This window comes from Tachysurus fulvidraco, chromosome 2 (assembly GCF_022655615.1).
Source record: "Tachysurus fulvidraco isolate hzauxx_2018 chromosome 2, HZAU_PFXX_2.0, whole genome shotgun sequence".
In the NCBI taxonomy this organism is placed as follows: Eukaryota; Metazoa; Chordata; class Actinopteri; order Siluriformes; family Bagridae; genus Tachysurus; species Tachysurus fulvidraco.
Genome location: NC_062519.1, coordinates 7,833,086 through 7,857,550, shown reverse-complemented (window position 1 = coordinate 7,857,550; position 24,465 = coordinate 7,833,086). Strand labels below are relative to the sequence as shown.

General features: G+C 36.7%; 1 protein-coding gene across 1 annotated transcript in view; it reads left to right on the top strand.

The window, feature by feature from the left end:
• Window positions 1-417, top strand: part of LOC125140740 (acid-sensing ion channel 1-like) — a 61,810-nt gene extending 61,393 nt beyond the window's left edge. The window contains exon 3 of the mRNA XM_047810252.1: window positions 41-417. Within this exon, the coding sequence (XP_047666208.1) occupies window positions 41-52 (12 nt within the window). The 3' untranslated portion in view covers window positions 53-417. The remainder of the gene's footprint in view (window positions 1-40) is intronic.
• The last annotated feature ends 24,048 nt before the right edge of the window (window positions 418-24,465 follow it).

Here is a 24,465-nt window from a genome sequence, read left to right as displayed (position 1 = left end):
ATTGTTAAACTGAGCACCTCATTTGATCTCTTCCCCACAGAGAACCGTCTGAGATGTCGTGATGATATTGTACTACCTACACTTCTCCTTTGAACGCTGATGGAGGCAGCTCTGTAGATCAGTGAATCTCTGCTGGAGGTTGCAGCAATAAGTGAACTTTACTTTTCCCTGCCAGTCCGCTAAAAGCGGGTTAAACTGTGAAAGTGCTGATGTTTTTTTTTTTTTGTTTTGTTTTGTTTCCAATCAAGTGTTGTTCATGTAAATGAACCTGGCCTAGAAATGATGCTCTTTAGAATGTGCTATTGAGTTAATGGTGAGGTCAAGAGAAAGTCCAAAGCATTAATTATGTGTCACCACACCGGCAACAATACAGACACCAGCGATGGAAATTTCTATTAAACCTATTCATGTCTGTGTTAAATGAACTGTGCATGAAGTATTTCAATTAAAAGCTGTATTTTTATGTAAGGTGTGTTGCTCCATGTGTTCATTACTTTATACAGTACCAGGTTATTGCATTATTTTTTGTGCTTTATTGGCCACAATTTTACTATCTCTCTTCTAATTAAATTACAGTACTGCTGAGGTGACATGTTAGTAGGGGTCTTGCTGTTCCTAATATCTGTGTCTATAACATTATAACCCAAAGTGGTGGTGGCCTAAATGGGAAGGTTTCTTTCATTAAAAACAAAAAATATATAATATAGACTACAATGTAAACAAGCTGTCAGCTGAATTTAAACCAACACATGCCGTCTCATCAGTTTATTATCTGAAACGTCCACTACAGTATATAGGAATATATATATAGTTCCACTATATAGGACTTTATATTAAATGGATTTTTAAAGATGGAAGTCAGAAAAGGGGCTTGCTCAGTCCCCTCGACGCATCAACCTGGCATTTCAGTACTTCTAGGCTTGGTTAATTTTATCATTGGGGCAGTGCCCCAGAACCTAAGCTGCCACCATTGGACCCACCATTAACCTACTCTCCTCTGGTGATGCTGACCGTCTGACCCAAACCTCCAAAGTTAGGATATATAATAAAAGAAGTTCATTTTGTGTGTGTGTGTGTGTGTGTGTGTGTGTGTGTGTGTGTGTGTGTGTGTGTGTGTGTGTGTGTGTGTGTGTGTGTGTGTGCGTTTGTGTTTTCTTCATACTGAATTGGTCTTCTACCTTGCATTTCTGCCCTAAAATTTCCCAGAACTCTTCATGTTCCTGTCATGTTCTATTTCCAGAAGGCCACAGATTTCTACTTTTATAATCTTTACATCTCAGTTCATTAAACATTATAAGCACTTTATTCCACCTTTTATTAAGGTCATATATGACAGTTTTTAGTTTCATATCGTTGTGTTTTGTGTTGTGGACAATTGACAATAATAAAGGCTGCTTCTAATGGACATTATTTGCTAAATGGAAAGCTTTGTATTTGACTGTTTGTATCAGCATAAATATAAAAATCTTTTTATATGTGATCCTGGTCTCAGTGCAGACCTTTAGTCTCAGGCAGATTCCTGGTCTCAGTGCAGACCTCTAGTCTCAGGCAGATTCACAAAACCATGTCTGTACATCCTGTTAGTATTTGTATTAATATTCATGTAGAACACACTTGTTTCTTCACAGTGGTTTTTAAAAGGCATGGCAAGGAATTAATACATCAGCCACCAGTTAATATTTGGAGCCCGGTAACTAAGAATGATCATGTTGTCAGCCACAAAATGCTTAACTTGATTCCGTACCGGAATACAGTAGCGTACTTAATATGTGGTTCGTATGTGGCCCCAGACAATTGTTTGTCAGGAAATGTGCAATAAGGACTATCGCTTTGAGAATTAGGTAACAAGGGCTAAATCCATGATTGCGGTTATATCCGGTGTTAATGTGTTGTTCCAAGCCTAATATTACCAGTCTTGTCTATCCTTTCAGGCTTCTGTGGTCACAGTGGTTTATATCAGCAGATTTCTCTCTGTCTCTTTCATTTTAAAATGCAGCACATAGCCACACCTTAAGTACTTAGTAAAATATGAAATATTTTGTATGGTCTTTAAAAAATTGCCTTCTTATCCCCACGTGCTACTCTATAGACAGTGCATGTGAATTTTAACAAGTGCATGCTTTAAACTGCAAAATTTCAATCATAACTCTGACAGCCATGATGCCTGTCCTAAAACCTCCTGGCATATTGAAATATTTACAATATTTATATTTATAGTTTTAAGATATGCTACGACTGCTAACTCAACCGCTTCACCAAACTGCCCTGTGAATTTGTTAATGTTTAATCTTGAGACCGTGTTGTAAAACAAAAATCTGCTGCCAGTTCAGAGAGATTTTCCCTTGGTTTCAAAGGAGGGAATGGAAGCTAATATTTTGTAGGAGCATGTTAATTTCCAATGAAAATATTAACACCGCACTGGCTTTTCTTAATGGGGCAAGTGTCAAGTGTGCTTGGGATTTGTGGCCAAAGCTAGATATGATTAGAAATGCTGATACATTATTGACAGGCTATACATCTATACATGGATTTTTACTCTGTAGTAATACTGATGCCTCAGCAGTTAAGCTTCAGTTGTGTTTTAAATCTCCCTGAGAACCTTTTGGTCCCTTAATTGCGATACTACCTAATAGAAGCGATTTTCCTTCAAGCACAAAACACAACATAAATAAAACATTCATTTTCATTCATTTTGCAGACAGGTTTTCAATTTTGTGTCAATTTTGAGACTTAGAACACTACTCGTTTATTAGTACTGATGGTCACAGATGCTATTGGCTCTTCCTCTTAATTTGTAAACTATTCTAACTAAAAATACACAAACAGGCATAAGCACATGGACATGTTTGCTGTTCAAGTGGTTAGTGAGAAGATTGTTGCACATTAAATGGCTAATTCCCGAGTGTAACAAATTAGCAATATATGCACACTGATTTGCATGAGTGCATCACATAGTTTTTTGTTTTTTTTTCAAAATTCCTACTTCACACATTTTATGCAAAGCATTTCGTCACTAATTCAAGAATAATATGCTACATAGTGCATTATTTATGATCTTTTTTGTATATGTACAGGGTATTCAGCTTAACATTGACATTGAGCTGATGTTGACAAATGGACTTGTTATAAAAAGTGTGAAAAAATTGTCTAACTATTGTGGCAGCTCTAGCAAAGATGATATGAAAAGAGCTCCTTTGCCAATGTCGGCCCAATGTTGGCACCGGGTTGAACGGAGACGCCCAAAGAAGCCATCCAAAATAGAAGTCTGACTGAAGTCAGTTCGATTCCTGTGTATGCTCATAATCTAAATAAGAATTTACTATATTTTAGCTCTTACCCAATTCACACCGGTGCCTGCCCTTGCCTCAAGGAAAATTCAATAAAGCTCGATGAAAATGCTACTGAGCACATAAGTGAAAACCTCACTGGATCAACAAACTGTATTTGAAAGTATAATCTGATACATGCAATGATAATTTGCTGAGCAGTAAATACAACTGTGTGGTGTTTTCCCTTAACCAGTATAAGAAAGCACTAAAAATAAGTGCATCATGAACCATCTACAATGACATGTATGACTGACGGATGTCTGGAATCAATCCACATGTCGGAGAACTGCTATACACCAAACATATTTTTACATTAAAAACACACAGTGTAATAGCAGAGTGCTATGGAAATGTCAGTTCCAACAAAACACAAGGAGTGGATTAAGTAAGTAAACAATCCCCAACAACAATTCCCTTCATTATTAGTTTCCTATAATGATAGCATCTCGAGCGCTTTATTCCCCTCATACCACACTTGCAATGTTTAATTTATTACTGAACACATGTTACACATTTTAGTGGTTTATAGTTGGATTTAACGTCCGAGTTGACTCAGTTCCTGTTCTCACCTCTATCGTAGCCGTTGCAGTCATTCTTCATTAGAGTAGCTGCTTTCTGTCTCTCTCACTTGGTCTGATCGCTCACACACACACACACACACACACACACACACACACACACACACACACACACACACACACACACACACACACACAGGCAGCCTGTCATTTAACCGAGAAAACTGAAAGCATAATCAAGACTGAATTCTTACCTTCAAATAAATGATGTAGTCTAACCAATGAAAAAATAAAAAAAATACTTTGTTAAATAATAATGTTTCTTTTTTTTTATTCAATCAGCTATGAAAGGATGCTGGGCTACCAGATGATGACAAGACCTCTTACAATTGTCTTTAATTTGAGCTCATGTTTTGTCATTTATTTTTCCAACATTATAAAAAATTGCCTGGGCTGAGAAACAGCTCATATTTCTGGACAGTTAAAATAACATTAGTGTTCCATTTGAGATGATAGTACCCTTCTAAAGTTCATACAACTAGATGCTACTCTATATACTGTGTAGTGTAAATACATACTGTGTAGTACAGCATTTGGGACACAGCTGTATGCACTTGTGTATGAATCGTTACTATTGAAACAGTAACAGTTTAGAATGCGCGCATTAATACATCTTCTGACCAATCAGATTCAAGCATTTGGCATAACTTTCTATAAAATCAGCTCTGACAGCTATTCAAGCTCTAAATGAATTCAAATGTTATTGCTTGTACTGTGCTAGAACAAATTATATAATAACCATTTAATATATATGAAAGGATATACATATATATACATTGCAAGTGTGGCATGAGGGGAATAAAGCACTCGAGATGCTGTTATTATATGAAGGGAATTGTTGTTGGGGATTGTTTACTTACATAATCCTTTCCTTTTGATCTGTTTGAACTGACATTTCCATATATAAATACATAAGTACATAAAATAGATTCCTTGCTTATAGATAATATGTTAATATGGACAGTGTACTGTAAGTGTATAATGTATAGTCACGCTGGGAACAAGACAGAGCCATCAGGAATGTCAGCATCTTTCTCAGACAGCTAAAATGACAACATATTATATTTAGCACTGACTGCAAACTGAACTCGTACTGATTCTGCTATGCTGAGAAATGTCAGCTGATGAAATGAGGATTACAGCACGAACGCGTCGTCTGTGTGGGATCACGGTTAACAGTGTATCGTTCGAACGTAGCCCGGATGACAGTGGAAGGCTACAGCAGCGTTGTCGACTTACCGACTAAAGCACTTTGCGATTTCTATGACTAATTTTAGCTACTTTTTTTTTTACATATATCAGAGTCACCTCATAGAATAGAGTGAGTATTGAAAATGGGAAATCCTTCTTGGAGATTGTTGTCTAGACAGAAACCTTGTAAAAGAAATAAATACCAAAGACATTCTTTAGCTACTGACTATCTCTTTGAGAGATTATTTTACTTGTAGATCTAACCGAATTCACAGCACAGCTATTCTCTTTAACTTATTTGTATTGTATGATGGTTTATGTTTATAATATCAGGTTGGAAATGACTCAACCAGAGGCTGCTGGTTAATATGTAGTCTTAATATGCTACATTTCAGTCACTATATCATATTCGTTTTGTTATCTGACAACAGAAACAGAAAAATATGTAAATAAGGAAAGCTTTATTGGAAATGTGGATCTGTTAAAATGCAATGTGAGCATAAAGAGTAGGAGAGATGTGAACAGATGTAAAGGGCTTACACTGAAAATGTAGAATACATCATACACATGCAAATAGTGCATGACATAATCTACAGACGTTTCCACAAATATTCTAATATGGGAAATTTATTTACTTTCCTCTGAAAGTAGTTGGCAACGGTAGGCTTCAGTAGGAGGCAGTTGTAGCACGGTGACTCGTGTACAGAGAAAGCAGAGGCTTCCATTAGGTGCATTTCAGCCAGTAGTCATGCGTGTTTATTTAACATTGTTGGATTTATCGGCTCTCACTGGTTTGGCGCTGGTAATAAAAGTGTGCCAAGAAATATGAGAGTTACTGACCCTGTGCTAAAAGACCCTACCAGTTTTTGACTCGTACACTGTGTGTGTTTGTGTGTGTTTGTGTGTATGTGTGTGTGTGTTGAAAAGCAGTGAAATAGCACATCTGACTGATCAGGGTGGAAGGCTATTTACGCGCCAGCCTAATGATCTCAAGTGTGCGCTTTCAATCCAAGTGTGACTGATGGCATGTGTACATGTGTGTGTGTGTGTGTGTGTGTGTGTGTGTGTGTGTGTGTGTGTGTGTGTGTGTGTGTGTGTATTTATGGCTAGATTAAGCCCTGCAGTGTTTTGTGGACTGTGTGTTTTGCCGGTCTGAGCTATGTATAGTAATGGTTTCAGTATACAGTTTGTAAGGCATAAAACACATCAGGAAGTGCTGCTGTTGGAAAAAACCAAAGGTGAGGTGGTGTGATGCTTTCTACTAAAAGCACTGTCTGAATTATTTTATTCCTTTTATACTACAGGAATTCTCATAACAATTACAATTTATAATTAACTCATAATGACTAAAAATATCACATATTAAATTTACTTTTGTCCATTTCTTGTCACATTTAAGGTCGTGGAATATCAGCAAGACTAGAGAGTTTTTGTTATCTTTTTTTTTTTTCATGCTTCTCAGTCTCACCCAGTCTACTGTCCTTAACATTTCCGACAAACTTTCTGACCGTTTCAAATAAAACTCTGACAATGGAAACTCCTTCCATAAATATTAAATAATAATTACTTTAATAACCAATTACGCATTTTGCTTAGCATCGTTTCTTTAAAACTGTGTATTATCAGTCTAGTCACTATCATTCGAGTCCGTGTGTCGCTTATGAGCTGTTACTATAGAAACAATGACATATTCAAGCGAATGCATTAAGATACACCTGTTATTTGCCTTGCAGTCAGAACACAGAGACTGATTCACTTCTGACTAATCAAATTCAAGAATTCATTGGCATTGTACTACAAATATGTATATTATATAATACGTATATGTATGTATTATATTATATATATATATTATCTCTCAGCTAATATGTCTCTGAGAGAGGGAGAGACAGAGAGAGAGTGCGCGCACGAGAGAGAGAGAGAGAGAGAGAGAGAGAGAGAGAGAGAGAGAGAGAGAGAGAGAGAGAGAAAGAGAGAGAGAGAGAGAGAGAGTTTGGGTTTGTATTTTTTCTAATATGGGAAAGTAATTTAGTGCTAAAGCCAGACTGACAGCCACAATAGATGTTCGGAGTTGAGGTTACAAATCAGCAGATGAGAGCAGGCAGCAAAGTGCACCTCACTGAAATACCGCCACTTTTTCCACTTCAATTTCTCCTGTTATGTTGGTACTCTCCTGACGCAGGTGACAGCCTCAATAACAATATTTGTATTTTGCTTATCAGGGGCGAACGGCGCAGCGCTGGGAGTCTGACTATTTCCAGGAGTTATCTCTTATTTTTGATGGAGTCATAAACACAAAAATGAAGCGAGCGCCGCGTGATGTGAAAACAATGATGGCACAATAAACACTTCAGCGTTGTCTTTCTAAAATGAAAGAAATCCTCCTAACACTACAGAAGATTCTATAAACAATAAATAGGGTATGTGTACTTATATATTCAGTATAATTATTATTCACTATATGGCCAAACATATAGGCACAGGCTCCCCGTGACCCGGGAAGTTCGGATAAGCGGTAGAAAATGAGTGAGAGAGTGAGAGTGGACAAACATATGTGCACACCTGACCATTGTATGAATATGTCTAAACATTTGCTGTTATAATAAGCTCCACTCTTCTGGGAAGGCTTTCCACTAGATTTTGGTGCGTGGATGTGGGAATAAGAGCGTTAATGAGATCTGATGGCAGGTGAGAAGATCTGGAGCAGGTGAGGAGATGCCAAAGCTGTTCAGCGGAGTTGAGGCTCTGTGCAGGACACTAGATTTGTTTTAAAGCAAGCCTTGTATTCATGGAGCTCACTTTGTGTTGAAGGTTTGGGCATCTTAGTTCCAGAGGAGGGGAAATAGATATTCTATACAACTGTTCCAAATTGTCATGGCCATGCTAACATTATTTTGTAAAAAATAAAAAATAAAAAATCTTTTTTCTTAAAAAAAAGAAAAAGAGAAAAGAAAAAGATTTTCTTTTTTTTTTACCCTTCAACTGAAGCAGGTTTTAGATGACGCTCTGATCAATTTGATCCAACGTGTATCATAAAGTTTTACTCTGTGATATATTTCCCCCTCACTGTGACATGCACTTCTGTATTGTGATATGATTGTTTATATCGTCTTGCATGTCTTTGTTTTGATTCATGTCTTATCTCCGGTCATTGGCTGTTTCCCTTTTGCATATTTATAGATTTATTGCCCTAAGTCGTGATTAGTTTGTACATTTAAATTTTTGTGTATCTTTGTTTCCTCGTTAGAGCAATTTTAGATTACCTCGTTATAGTTGTTCTGTAGATCACCCGACTCTCGCCTTTTTTTGTCTTTGCATTCACTTTTTGTATTTCTTTACCTGCTCATTTAATAAATATGCTTTTACTGCAACATATATTTCAGATTTCAGATTATATTTTTCCTTTATGTAGTCATGCTACTTATATCAGAAATGGGTGTCTCCATGGGTACAATATCCAGACCCAAATGCAGGGATGAGATGACAAAAGGGATTTATTAAGAAAAATAACAAAACTACAAACACATGGAAACACTATGGACGTCTAGGCAACTGAAATGAAAAATAACTATTAAAAAAACAGAAAATAGAATATATATAGGGTATATATAGGGAGAGTAATTAGGACATAAAAAGGAAAAACATTGAAGAACATTGGAAGAACATTGAAAAAATACCCAGAGCCCTTTCAGACCACTCTCTGCGTTCTGGAAGGAAACTGTTCAGCAGTCTATGACATGTAATGAAAGATTTGGTATTCAATTAAGCATGTTCACTAGTGATCTCAAACCTTTGAATGTCACTGAATAAAGTGTGTATAAACTGTACAGTTTCTAAACCTTTGCATTAAATAAACTGAGGAACAAAAGAAAATGTTATATGCTATGAGTTGCTTTGCGTATAATTTGTGATAAACAGATTTTAATCCAGTTAATTGGACACACATTCGCCTACACGTGTAAATTCTTATCAGGTAAACATGAAACACTTTTTAAATCATGGGGTAAAACTTGGAAGTGATGTGTATGAGAAAATGTGTACATTTATTTTCCTTTAGTGTGAGTTTCAGTATGCTGGCATAACGGTGATGACGTTTCTCATTAGCACTCAAACGTGCACACAGACTAGATAAGAGTTCAGTCAACTGTGTTTTTTCTATCTTTTTTTACTAAATGAAAAGTGTTTGTGTGTGCGTGTGTGTGTGTGTGCGTGTGCGTGTGTGTGTGTGTGTGTGTGTGTGTGTGTGTGTGTGTGTGTGTGTGTGCGCGTGTGTGTGTGTGTGTGTGTGTGTGTGTGTGTGTGTGTGTGTGTGTGTGTGTGTGTGTGTGTGTGTGTGCTGACTGACTTGAAACCAAACTTTATTGACACAAAACATTCAAAGGAAAATTAGTTAAAGCCTTCCTTTATAAAAAAAAGATAAGAGAGAGAGAGAGAGAGAGAGAGAGAGAGAGAGAGAGAGAGAGAGAGAGAGAGAGAGAGAGAGAGAGAGATATTATTCAATAGATTTAAAGGGCACGCTAATGAACGGAAGCTTGTATCTGCAGTTATGTTTGATGCTATTTCCTTTCACTCTTTGTTAGCTACATTTTTAATTAAAATTGTTTCTAAAATAATAAAATTTCTTAGAAAAGTTCTGTATCAAAAGTTTGAACAAGAAACCATTCCAAAAAGGGTTAAGCTTGCCTGGAAGTTTCTATTTTATTTGCTAACAAAGCATGGTGACAAATTAAAGCAAGAGCTGAAATTTGACCTATAGCTCCAGATAATTACGGCTGACATGATTATAGGACACATGCTTACACAAGCGTTAAACAACGCTCTTTGCAATCTATGTTGCCAGAGTAAAACATAGCTGATGACACTTGGAGCTCTGTTTGCTGCTTTGAAGCTCATTATGTGTCAGTTGGTCCGTTTCTTTATGTCACAGTCAAAGAAACCTGCATGCATTTCACTGCGTGTCGTACGGTGCATGGTAGTCCATGTGACCAATGAAGTTTAAATTTGAATTTCTCCTGCACTCTACACACTTGTACCGATACTAACAAGGCACCAGAATACTTTATACATGATGATGGGACTGAACTACACAGCATGTAACAGAAACCCTAACCAAGAACTTTTTTACACTTATAGAAAAAGGGATATGGTAGCATAGTGTTTAAGGTGTTGGGCTACTGCTCGGAAGGTTGTGATTTTATACCTCCGGTCTATCAATCTGCCACTGCTGGGCCCCTGAGCAAGGCCCTTAACCCTTGATTCCTCAGTTGTGTAAAATGATATTATTCTGGAAATGTAAAACCTAAAAAGCTTGTAATGTTAACTACTTGGTAGTGTAAACTAGATAAATTTAAGCTGTTTTGGATAATGGTATCTGCTATGAAATATTTGCACTTATTTAAAGATATGTATTTTGATAAGCCTCAGAGCACAATGCACATCCAGACCTAGGGGCAGTTAAAAGTCTACCTACCAGCATTTGGATAAGACACCCTTATCCAGAGTGACATACATTTTATGTTATTTTACACAACTGAGCAAAGGGCCTTGTTCCTGGGATTCAGACTCACAACATTCTTATTGTAAATCCAACACTTTAACCACTAGGCTACCACATCTTTGTGCATGCTTTTGGAAAGTGGAAGGAAACTGGAAGACACAGAGGAAACTCCAGCATGCACAGGGAGAACTTGAATGGAAGCTCTACAACAACAGCCAGAGGCTTTATAAAACTGCTTGGCAGAATACAGATTATAGCTAGGGTAAGGTGATGACACCTGGCAAGCCATCCGGTCTCAAAAGACAAAGCCAAGCCAAGAGCTAACACAACTCACCCTGAAGCAACAATCCTTTATTTTTGCTGCAATGTACTGTACATTCAGCCTGTGGGCTACATTGTACATATTAGTGAAATCAATGTGAATGCTGGGTGCAGTTGGCTTAATAAGCACAGTGAGCTAGAATGGCTAGCTAATTATGCAACATACTATTTATGCAGTTCTGCCCTTTACCGTGTTCTATGGCAAGCTTTTAACATCGAAACAGAAATATGTCCCATAATCTAGCCAAAGAATTAATGGACCTATGAATATTGTAAAATGAATAAATTATGTCAGATAGCGAGTTACAAAGCCCTACAAACCCCACAGTTTATAGCATAAATATAACATGATTAGTGGTTGTAATATTTAGTTAGGGGTCAGAAATGCAGATGTAGCTCATTTACACCGCTGTGATGATGCTCATGGAAGCACTACTGATTTCCCTTTGGCCTGCATGCAACCTCTATATTTCATTTGCAGATCACCGCTGTAGTGTTATTGACTCTGTGGTGTGATATTAAATCATGATCTATTCATTTGTGTTCACCATCAAGGACACTTCCTGGACTCACAGGAAACGCAGACTCAGCAGTTTATAGAGAACTGTAATTCGTGCCATAGTGGCCATTTGAAGATAAGGATTTCTGAGTATAGGATCAGCTGATCAGTTTACCTAGAAAAAATTTAGGATTATTTTCAGGGCAGGATGTAGTATTGTGAAATGATGCTTATGTGAAAGTTTAAATACTGTCAAAATCTTTCTTTACACCTTACATTGCACATATCCAGCCAAAATTGTCCTGAAGAGAAAGAAAAAAAAATGTGATTCGGAATTAAAAAAAAAAAAAAGGAAATGTTTTAACTGATCAATCAGTACCATTTCTTATGTAAAAAGCAATTTAAATAGTTATTATTTTTATTATTATTATAAATTAATTATTAGGTTATAACATAAGTTATTGAAGTAGTTTTAGTAATCTAGGACTGTTCAAATAATTTTTGGTTTTAAAGTTACTAGAGCATTTTGGCTGAAAATATCATTTAGTGTCAGTACATTTGCATTATATAGTAGCACGAATTAGAAAGGATACCAGCAGCAAATAAGGTTCTAGCTAACCTTATTTGCTACTGAAAACCATGCTTATTCATGCAACTGGAATACATACTAGTCTAACCTGGCATTAGCAAAGAAAGCAAGCTAAGTTTGTTAAATGTAGCTCATACAGTTTGAACATCAAATTTCCTAATCTGCACAACCCTAAGAGTTAAATAAGTCCATTTTAGCTGACTTTAGAGTTTATTACAAATCTCCAGCGCGCACTGAGCACTGCGATCTGCTTGCAGTGCTGTTGTGCTCATATCGACTGTTCCCTATTTTTATGCATTTGCTCAATTTATGTTATTTTGTTATCATATCTTGTCTCCACCCCTGTATTGTCACTGCTTGTTTTGTTTGTATCTCAGGATTAGTCTTACATGCTTTTGTTCGACCTCTTGATTAGTCTGTCTCTTTAAACCTTCGTGTGTCTTGTGCTAGATGTCAAGTATTCAATTAGTTTCCTCCTAGTGCCTGATTATACCAAGCCTTTTAATTCATGTTCATATTTGTCTGCTTTTTATCCTAGCTTTGTTCATTTGCTGTCTTTGCCTTAGAATTCAAAAATGTTTCAGAAGATATTCTAAAATTTGAATTGAACATAAGATTAAAAGCCAGTATCATGAATTGAATAGTGAGTGGAGTGTATCGCTAAACACTTAATGTATACACCTGGATAAATCAGTAGCACAAGCAGATCAGGTCTTTCATAACAGAAAACATATATAACAACCACCAGTGTTTTTTTTTTCTTACTCTTACTTCTTTTTTTATTTTACATAACATGTAAAAAAAAAACCCATATAAACTGAGGAGGACAAACAGCGTGGAGGCTGTTGTAACGAACTATAATAAGTTAGTCTGAACGGATTCTAGACAGTGTTTACACACTCACAGTGCAAATGGATATGGAAACCTGACAAGTGCAGTGGAGTCCAGTGCTGAATTAAAAGTATTATATAACTATATTTCTAGCACAACATACATTTACTTCATATATAAACACCATACAACGTAACCAGACCAAAACTCTTAGCAAAAAAATTTCTGCCTGAAACACTAGTCCTCCTCACCTTAGTCCAGAAATGGGGACTTGAGTCATATGACTTGACTCGAGTCAGACTTAAGACGCAAATTTGAGACGCAAATGCTTGACAAATATTATAAATATAAATATAAATAAGACGCAAATGCTTGACAAATATTAAAAAATATTCGACTTGACTTTGACTTGACATTCATGACTTGAGACTTGACTCGTACTCGGGTTAAATAACAGAGATGGGGGACTCGACTTGACTCGAGTCAGACTTAAGTCACAAATTTGAGACTCGAGACTTGATTGACAAATATTTAAAAAAGACTCGACTTGACTTTGACTTGACATTCATGACTTGAGACTTGACTCGTACTCGGGTTAAATAACAGAGATGGGGGACTCGACTTGACTCGAGTCAGACTTAAGTCACAAATTTGAGACTCGAGACTTGATTGACAAATATTTAAAAAAGACTCGACTTGACTATGACTTGACATTCATGACTTGAGACTTACTTGTGACTTGCACATGTGTGACTTACTCCCACCTCTGCCTTAGTCACCTATGATCAGGAAAGGACGAAGAGTCTTTCAACACAAGGTGGCTTCACCACAGGATTTCAGCATTTGCTTTTCCACAATCTGTATTTTGCATAAAATTAGCACATCTTAATTAGTTCAATTAAATAACCAAGTTCATGCTTGATGTTGCTTTTTAGCTTAGTTAATTGGACTTCCAGGCAAGCAGAACCAGCCAACTGAAGCATACTGGAGCTGTGACCTGCCTAGTGGGCTAGCTAATGAATTTATGATTTGTTCATTCTTCAACACATCCTACTGTATTTTTCATATTGAACACAGGTGTAAGATGAACATTCTTGTTTATGTACAGTATGTGTTTATTTCACACCACTGGAAGCACAGGACCGAGAAAGTGGAATATAATTCTAATAAACTACTCTATATCTTACATATTTACAAATGATTGATTCTGTGTCATTTTGTATGACTTTCCTGATGAAAAAAATGGCATGTGAGAACATCTCAATTCTAAACCATAAACACCAATCAAATGCAATGTCTTGGTTCATTGCCTCGAAGCAACAGTACTACATACAGTACTAACATGGTGGAAATACTGTCCAAACTCTATAAAATGTAACTTAAAGAAATAAAATGAGAAAAAAATATTTAAAAACAATGGGAATTTATAAAAGAGGTCATAGGTAGAAGATGTAGGAGATTGACATAATGTATTTTTTTTAAATGTACAGTATATTGTTATTAATAAGATTCAATTAATAAAAGACATTTGGGAAAAAAGGCACAAGTGTATGAAATATAATTGTAAACATATCCATTTTTTGGAAGGATTTCCACTAGATTTTGACACATGGGTATTTGTCCTCATTCAGGCACAAGAGCATTAATGAGGTCAGGTACAGAGGTTGAAATCTTGGGGTTTATTCAGTGTTCCTGTCATGGAAGGCTTGGACTATTCCCTGCCTGAACACCAGTTGGACTTTCTGGCCATGTGGCCATGTCTTGTGCCATGTGTATTTGTTTATGTTTTGTGCTCATGTGTGTTTGTTCCCACCTCCACACACCTGTTCCTTGTGTCCCATTAATTGTTCTCCCTATTTATACCGGTTGTCTTGTTTGTATCATTTTGCTAAGACATTTGTTTTGGTGTGCTGTCATGTCTCCTGGTTTCCGGTTTGTTTTTCAGTTACCGTGTCTTCCCTATTGTTCGCCTCGTTTTTGTAGTTTTATGTTATCCCTGCATCTGCATTTGGGTCTAATTCCGCCTCTGTGAACAAACCCCTTCCCTGACAGTTCCAGTTCATCCCTAAAGGTGTTCAGTGGGATTGAGGCCAGGGCTCTGTGCAGCATACTAAAGTTCTTCTACATTAACCTTGGCAAACTATGTCTCCACATACCTGACTTTATGGAATAGGTGTGGTCTCTGTAACTAACGCTATAGCATACGAAGACATTCTGTATACCGTGTGCTTCTTTTGAAGCTGTCTTTTGACTCCAACTGATACAATTAGTTTTGCAATAATAGCTTTAGGACTTCAGTTGGCATGAACAGCTTTGCACTTAAATCTCCATAAGTGAACAGACCATAACTTCAACAAAACATCATGGAGTTCATGTCAAAACTAGAATTAACTTCCTGGTTACACAATTGCACTTGCTGATTATATAGTACATGGTTATAAAAGGGAATTATTTATAATAATTGGGATAAGGTGGGCAGGTGTTTCCTTTTCAATCTGGTTCCTCTCAAGGTTTCTTCCTCTTATTTGACCAGGGAGGTTATCTGTGTCACTGCCACCTCTGGCTTGCTGATTAAGGAAAGATTTTAAATTGATATTCTGTCTTTATATACTGTATAGTTTTTCTTGAAAGATTAACCATAGTTAAAAAGAGCTATACAGGTAAAACTTTAAAAAGAACCCTGTGTTTGTTTGTATTTCTCATTTTATCTGGTATGATATGGTGCTATGCATAATGTGTCAGATCCACCACTGACCAGATATTATTCAGCAAGGACAGTCTGTGCTGCGCTGATCTCAGCACTTTTTTTCTCAGTGTCACTGAAGGGATGTGAAACAGGAAACAGTCTGTCAACCAAAAGTCTCCAGTTAGTAGCAGTCCTGAGGTCAGAACCTGACTCTGATTTGATATACAATGAAGATGATTGACACACACTGTGCAATGGAAGAAAATGAGCTGTGATCTGTAAATTGTGAACTGTGATAAGTTAGGACCTCCTCCAGGGTGAGCCCTGCCTTGTGAGTCCCCTGAGTTCCAAGCTCTCTGCAACTGTTTATAGGATAAGCTTATATGGATGGACAGCAGGACGGACGGACGGACATGGCTCAGTCGTGGTAGTACTAAATATCACGTACTGAATCACGCCCATACACCATCACTATTGCTTAATTATATATGAGTGTGTTGTTGTTCACACCGCTCACTATAGTGTGCTAGATTAATGCACAGCACTCAAGGCAGGTGCTAGTGTGTCAAGGCGATACAAGGCTGGATGTTACAGTCTGGTAAGCCATCTGTGTACAGGGTTATGAGGTGCTAAAATGAATAGACATGAGTCCACTTCAATATCAGACTGATATTCCACCTGGTCTGATAAAAGCTCCCACGAGTGCTGAGGATTAGAAACACAAGCAACAATCCAGTTAATATTACATCTTAGGGCAGTGCTATCTATATGATCTACAATATAACACTACATATAAGATTATGCATGTATGTTATCTATATATAAGTTTATTGGTGCCTTAGTAACATTCCTTATCCCTATAAATGCTGTGCAAGCCATGAATCTTGTCTCTTATTTTTCTGTGGCTGAAACAGAGAAGCAAATATTTTATGCAGTTTAAAGGGCTGTTTATTGATGATGAGCCAGGAAGGAGGAAAGGCTAGGCACAGGGCCGGATGTGTATCACTCGATATTTTCATTACCACGCCAGAGTGTTGGATAGAAAGGCAGATTTGTCTGCTTGCCTGATATGTCTTCTTCTTCTTCTTCTTCTTCTTCTTCTTCTTCTTCTTCTTCTTCTTCTTCTTCTTCTTCTTCTGCCACAGAAAGCCTCAGCCCAGCTTTCGTAAAAATCACTGTCTTTACTCATAGGCATGATGTGCATATGTAATTTGAATAACGTTCCCATGTGGGTGATAGAAGCCATTGACTCCTCAAGGCAGCTGTTGACTAGGCTTTTATTGCTAATGTTCCTGCTGTTTGTCAAATCTGTTATAAATTCACATAGGGCTTTATGGGATCTAATTTCATTCTGCCATGATAGAGGAGTGATCATGCTGTCGTGGACCGTAGTGCACTTGATCTGTATTAGCATAGCTGACCTTGGGGCAAGCTAAAATTTGGAGCATTCAAATCGCAAAGATGACACAGCCATTTATTGTAGTAGTTAGCGTTTTTCTAAAAGAGTGAACACATTTACAAGGAGCTAAAATGACTGCCATGATTCACAGGAAGATTTCAGCCTCCCGATACTGTGCTAAGCAATTGGAATGAACTTAAACCTGAGTAAGCAATAAAAGTAATATATAGTAATCTGAATATAAATAGTGGCAAGGTATAAAAAAGATTGGGGTGTGCTGTTATGAGAAAGTAAACAATGCTAGGTTGTGTGATGCGAAGACTAAACAACACATCCTAAAGTGCTTTATTCCTCGTCTACTATAGCAGTTTGATCATTTTGAATGATATTTATCATTTGTAATTTTTGTATTAAAAGACATACAACGCTTAAAACCAAAAAGTTGGACATGTAGAATGTATCATAATAATAGCATAGCAGTAACATTTCCCTTCACTCAACCTGAGTCCCAGACCTGTTCCAACATATCATTGCCCCTGTGCACTAAGCCAGCTCCATGAAAACATGGTTTGCTGTGGAAGAACTCAAGTGTCCTGCACACAGCCCTGACCTCAACCCACTAAACACTTTTTGGGATGAACTGAAACACTGACCAGGCCTCCTAACCCAAACATCAGTGTCTGATCTTATTAATGCTCTTGTCCCCACATCCATAATCTAGTAGAATATCGTCTTCTTAGCAGAAGCTTGGAGCTTATTATAACAGCAAAGATGGACTAAATTTGGAATTTGATGTATAACAAGTACATACGAGTAGGACAGACACGTGTCCACAAATTTAATGAAAGTGTAAATCTAGCACAGAGACTTTGCCATGTGCGTGTATGTATGTGTTTGTGTGTGTTGCTTCCTTCTTACTTTTTTCATCCAGTTCCATTGGCTGACTGTCGGTATAGGTGTATGGACATGTATTACCACCATTTTTGGCACTTTTTCTTGGCAAATGTTCCACGTTTTTACAATTCACTCCACAACGTCTCTGCATGAGTCACAACTTCAGTGGCAAACTGAAGTATTCACATAAACCAAAGCTTTGAAAGCATCTACCAGTTCCTCATCACAAGCTCATCCTCACAAGAGTATGGAGATTCAAGCAAGAGTATGGAGATTCTGAATATCTGCATTTTTCCCCATGAAAGAGAAATTACTTTTATACAACAGTTCTTAAAACAAGAAATCAATTTCAAATAAGTGATTATTTTTGCTTTGCTAAGAGAAACAAGTTCAGAAGAAACCACATCTACTATCTAGCTCATCGACTAGCTGTCTAGGTAGCAGAAAGGTGTTTCTGGGAAAACTGCCATCTCGTCTTCAATTTTCCGTAGCGAGCACATACAAGCACAGTGATACACACAGTGAAATATCCCAGTGCGGTTATAGGAAATACAGGCAGTCGTAGAAAATCAAATCAAATTAGTGGACTGGAACTAACTGTTGTGTAAAGAGGGTTATTCACGTATTTATTATGTAAATATCCTTCATTGTAACGTAGTCTATTGAATGTGTTGTCGCATCCCCACACATATCGAATTGAAACCTCATCTTGAATAATACAGTACATATAGACATACAGTAAGGACTAAATTTTTCAAATATATTTCTATTTGTATAGCACTTTTAACAGTGGACATTGTCTCAAAGCAGCTTTTCAGAACATAAGAAATATTACACAAAAAGTTTATCATATAATATTATACAAAAATCCAAGATTAATATTAGACTTATATTTAATTGTGTTTGTACTGTATTTATCCCCAATAAGCAAGTCTGAGGTGACCGAGGAGACTGTGGCAAGGAAAAACTTCCTTAGATGCTGCTCCATAATCTTCCAAAGTTGTTCAACCGGGTTAAGATCTGATCACTTCTGAAGACTTTAGTCCATGATTTTTAAACTGTATATAAACTGTTTTTTTTTTTTGTTGTACAGTACATTCAAAATATAAATGATAAAAATGATATTATGAAGAGCTATGTATTGAATCAGAATTGTGTATAGAGGGAATAGAGCTGAACTGATTTTTTACTCACTCCTAGTGTTAGAAGAAAATCAAACTATAGTGCGCTAAAAGGATAGTAACCTTGATCAATTCTTTACCAACTGCCAAAATATGGACTTTATGAAACAGTGCAGATTAAAAGATTTGTGACCAAGTACCAGGCAGAGGAGTTGTTGGATCCATATGCCTATGTCTTTATTACCTAGTTACCTAGTTATTACCTAAATGCCTAGTCACACTTCTGTGTAACATCAGTGTACAATACTGGTAAAAAGGATTATGTTTATTTCTTTCAAAAAAAAACTAAATTCCTTTTTAAATCTTTTTAAGGGTGAGAAAGATTCCAAAATCTCCCAAAGGAGTTGAGTTGAGCTATGACATATGTGATGACATTTGAAGGCCAAAGTCAATGATTTATATTTATTTTCCTCCTCAGCACACACAGTGAGCTGTGATATCCTGTGGATGTGGGCAGGATTGTCCTGGACTATCAGGAAAGAAACGTTTCATTATAAGATAAAGCTGGTCAAAAAGAAAAATGCCGTATTGATTTGTAGTGAGCCTTTCTCTAAGTGGAAAAGCAGGCACAAGTCATGCAAGCAAAATGCCTCATCAGCTATCAGAGCCAATGTTTGTTTTTTTTTTTCTTTTTTTTGTTTCTCTCTGTATTAGCAAATATATAGCATATTGCGTAAGGGAAAATGCTATAGGTTCGGTCCTTTCTGAAATCAGTCATGAATCATGGTAATTGACACTACAAGAAGCACATTCATCACATTCATTTATAAAGCCTCCACCAGTCTCTGTAGTGAGTGATTATGATAAAAAAAATGAGAGAGAGCGAGAGAGAGAGAGAGAGAGAGAGAGAGAGAGAGAGAGAGAGAGAGAGAGAGAGAGAGAGAGAGAGAGAGAGAGAGAGAGAGAGAAATAGAGTCCTTGGCCCGTTCTCAAGAATGAGCTTCAGCAAGCCATTTGAACTGAGAGCTGGCCGCCTGTGGTCTGCTTTGCACCAATATCGTCTGAAAGAAATAAAGAACTGCAAACACAACCTCAAACCATTGATTGAGGGACTAAACAGCACTCTCAGACAGGCCATCGAAAGCACCTTGCACCAAGGAGAAGGCAAAATAAACATGAGAGCCTCCTGGGCGTTGTGGTGCTTTACTTTAACCCCTCCCAAAACCACAAAAAAGGCTAAGCATCAAGGCTAAAACAGAATCCGTTCTGCCGTAGGGATTTCAATGAAGCACCCGTAATGTTCATGCTAATACATAAGCCTCAGCAGGAAAGTGGATTAAACTGAGGGCCTTTACTGAAGCTTTAGAGTGCTCTAACAATCTACCTCTGGCAGTTTATTTTATTTTTTATTTATTTATTTTTTGCAAAACTGCAGCTTGATTGAGTTTCCTAGTGACATTGCGCTCATTACAAGACACATTTCAATATTCTGTATCATTAGCAAGTACAATAGGTGCCCCAAGCCATTATGCAGATTAATAATAGTGACCTTTGACAGGCACAGATTCAATTTGCACTTCGCTGACCTTTTGTTCAGCATGTGTTACTGTATTATTTTATATTTTGAGTAGGTCACTATAATTCTTTTAGCAGTGTTCACATTGCCATGTGATTTTTAAATCAGCTTGTCAAAAGCGATTATTTAAAATGATTCTCTTTGCACCTTGATGCATCTCAATAGTAAGTAAAAGTCTAGTCTTTTAACAATGGAAGAAAGTCGGGATTTACTGTGAATTATGTGAAAGCCTTGCTACACATTTGAGCATAAAGAGAATATATAATTAATCTTTTTATGTCTGCTACTTACAAAGTGATCTGAAATTGTGATTTGACTTTGTCCGTCTTCAAACCTGCTAGCTAGTTTCTAGTTTGTCTCTAATGCTTGCACTAGTCTATGTCCTTTCTTTCAGAATCCATTTTCTTTAGACGACTTTATGCGACAGTGTGGCTGCAAGAAATACCTATTAATTTTTAACCTCTAGTAATTAACTTACGGTTATAACTAAGTGGTTATGTTTGAATAGAGATTGTGATTAGCATTGTTGACTAGCACCATAGACAGATGCGCTATGTCAGAGTGGGGAGATTAAACTTATACTTTTCTGTCCTTTTGTCTTTAAGCGTTCAAATGTTATCATCTTCATTTTTTGAAGCAAGCTATGTCATCACTTCATTATTCAGATTAGAGAGGGTAAATGCTCTGCCCTTTCTGAGTTAATGTGTGTAACCCTGTGGCTAGTTTCCAGTTTTACGAGTTGCCTTAATCATTGACATAAACGTTGTTGATGACACAGAGTTTAGCCTTAGGGTCAAAAACGTATACTGTATTTTGGCCAATAATCCATATATTTTAACTCACTCCATATTATAATTGATCTAAAATATCATGGAGAGCTGTGTATTGATTCAGAATTGTTTAAAAAGAGAATTTAACTGAACCAATTTTTTTTCTCACTCAACTACAGCATGTTAATGTATAACAATTTGACTAGTTTATTTAGTTTCTAAATATTGCGGTGTACATTGACAAACTAAATTTCTTAAAGGTGCTAAAGGTTACAGAATTGCAAGCCGAAGAAAAAGCAGTCATTCTTGAATGTCAATATTCCAAACTCTGTACTATAAAATAAAGACAGATCCATTAGGCAAGAGTAGTTCAGAGACTTGGTTGTTGCATGTATCTATTACCCGGCATTGTGTTCTGATGCCTGCACAACGGGAACATTAATACACAGCTGTCTGTGATATCAAACAGCGAAAGTGTGATCCGGGAAGCCGGATCAATAGCACTTCCCTAAAGCACTCTCGGGACATATGATTCCCTAACTCACCGCAGACACACAATAATAAGCAATTAAGTACTACATCTCATGCTGGCACAACAAGAGTGGTTCAAATGAACATCACAATTAATTACACACCCACTTTCGGGTCAATATCAGACAGCTGGCACGAGGTGGTATGGTTGATTAATTAAATTGATATTTGCAACGATCCATAGTTCAACTGTTAACTGTTTACTTTAATCAAATGATGGCCATGATATATATATATATATATAATTCAAGACATAATAAAGTGCTGTTTTCTTTTATTTGCCTTGATGTGCGGCTAAATTTATTACTGTTAAACACTATAGCCAGTTCCTGTTTATAACATTACATTTCCTGTGTTTGGCAGACGCCCTTATCCAGAGCGACTTATATTATCTCATTTTTATACAACTGAGCAATTAAGAGTTAAGGGCCTTTCTCAGGGGCCCAACAGTGGCAGCTTAGTGAACCTGGGATCGATCTCACAACCTTCCAAATGGTAGCCCAACACCGCTACCACTAGGCTACCACATGCCACATTATAATATAATCATTCATCTGTCAGTTAACTCATTGACAGAAGAAACAACTAAATATTAGTTTTTTAAGTCAAACCAATACATTTTCAGTCCCTACTTCAAACCAATAAACCTGGAAACATCCTTTGAGACTATTTTACTAATCCATATCCATATTTCTAAACTCCTGTAATTCTCAGATATATTGCTAGCTTGTTAGCTAATATAATCTAACCTAACAGTATTTTTAGTTAGTTTAGTTTTAGATCTTTACTTCTAATTCTATCCATTTTACTGAAATGACAGATACTAATTGACATGTACTAATTAACATGACCGATTTCTGACAGGAATTTTAAATTATAAGCTTTTGTAAACTTCAGTTACAATAAACTAAAATACTAGCTAGTTGGATTTCTGGGATAGGTCAGATTTATAAACTTATAATCTTCAGCTGTATTGAAAGCTTTTCCTATTTAAGCTTAGACAAAAATTTATCAAGAGTAACTCCTCCTAGGGCTTTAGAGCCACATGCACCAAATTTGGATATGTTGTAGACCCTGGTCTGAAGTTTGTTGCTATTACTTTTCTAAGCGATCCGAGTACCGGTACTTCTGGTACTGGCTCTCAAATTGGCCTTTTTTCCCAGAAAATCCCATTATAAACTTTGGAGGTTTATAACTCGGCAAGCTTTCGAACTATCTACACCAAAATCGGCCAGCTCCTTTAGGGTGATACTCTGAACAAAGTTTTAAATTGGTGTACCGACTGGCCTTTTGGTTATCCTGCAGCCCCGCCCCCAATATATGCAAAATCAAAAAAAAAATTTACAACATGGACATGTGATATCAAAACACTCAGAACAATGAGGGGAACTTCCTCACGGGTATTCGGATGACGTCACGTGATAACAAAAAACATTAGCACAACATGTACAGGTGGCATATCAGAACACTCAGCCTAAGGAAGGGAATTGCGTCACAGGTTTTCAGATGACATCACATGCTCGTCTCCACTTGCCTCCAAATGTTTTGGCACCCTAGTGCTCTACTAGGTTTCACAAGTTTTATGTCCACTTGCCTCCAAAAAGCACCGGCCTTTGCAAATACTTGCCTCGTCAAAGCCAACATCAAAGTTTGTTGCGATGAACTTTACAAATCTAGCTATCTAATATAAGCTAACCTGGCAGGATTTCTGATAGAATTTTTGTCATACTTATATAATTATTCTGTAATCTTCAGCTCTACTGCTAGCAGTTAAAGTTGTCTAATAAAGGCTAACCTGACTGTAATTCTATGAGAAAATGTAAGTCATACTTTAAACTATCCTGTAATCTTCAGCTGTGTTGCTATATTGTAAGCTAGTATAAGCTAACCTGATGGGATTTCTGAGGGGATTTTAAGCCATACTCCTGTAATTATAAGATGTAACGCTATAGAGTTAGCTATTATAAGGCAACCTGTCAGGATTTCTGAGCAAATTCATATTTATACATGTTTAGATTCTTTACTTGTAATGCTAGCAACCTAGCTAAAATGAGCTAACCTGATATTATTTTTTCAGAGAATATTTAAATAATTTATAAATGTCCTTAATCCTTGCTTTTATTGTAGGCTTTGGATCTGTTGAATTCTTTTATAGGTTTTCCTTAAGCTAATCCTCAAGCATAGCCTGACATTAATTGTGAAACATCACAATAGACTGCCATTAACATTTTTATTTTAATTGAAATGAACAAGATGAACAGTTTTTGTGACAATAAGGAGACGATGTAACACATTTAATTAACTATATCCAGAACATTTTTTTCTTGCTTTAGAAAGAAGTGTCTGATGTGCAATAAACTTTGGCTAGTTAAACCATGAACATATGGCTGAATGGCATGGCTGAATGGAGTTTATCATTTAATGCTTAATTTTTATGATATAACAGTTATTATATTTAGTTTTACTTCACATTATACTTTTGATAGGCACAAAACAGGTAAGATCTGTTTTGAACTTGAAGCAGAGAATATATGTATACTTCTTAGAGAGGGTAAAAAAATGCAAAATTCTTTATTATATTTTATAATTCGCTGGTGTACTTTTTCTGGACCCGAAATTCTGATGTCCACTCCATATGACATATCCGTATACA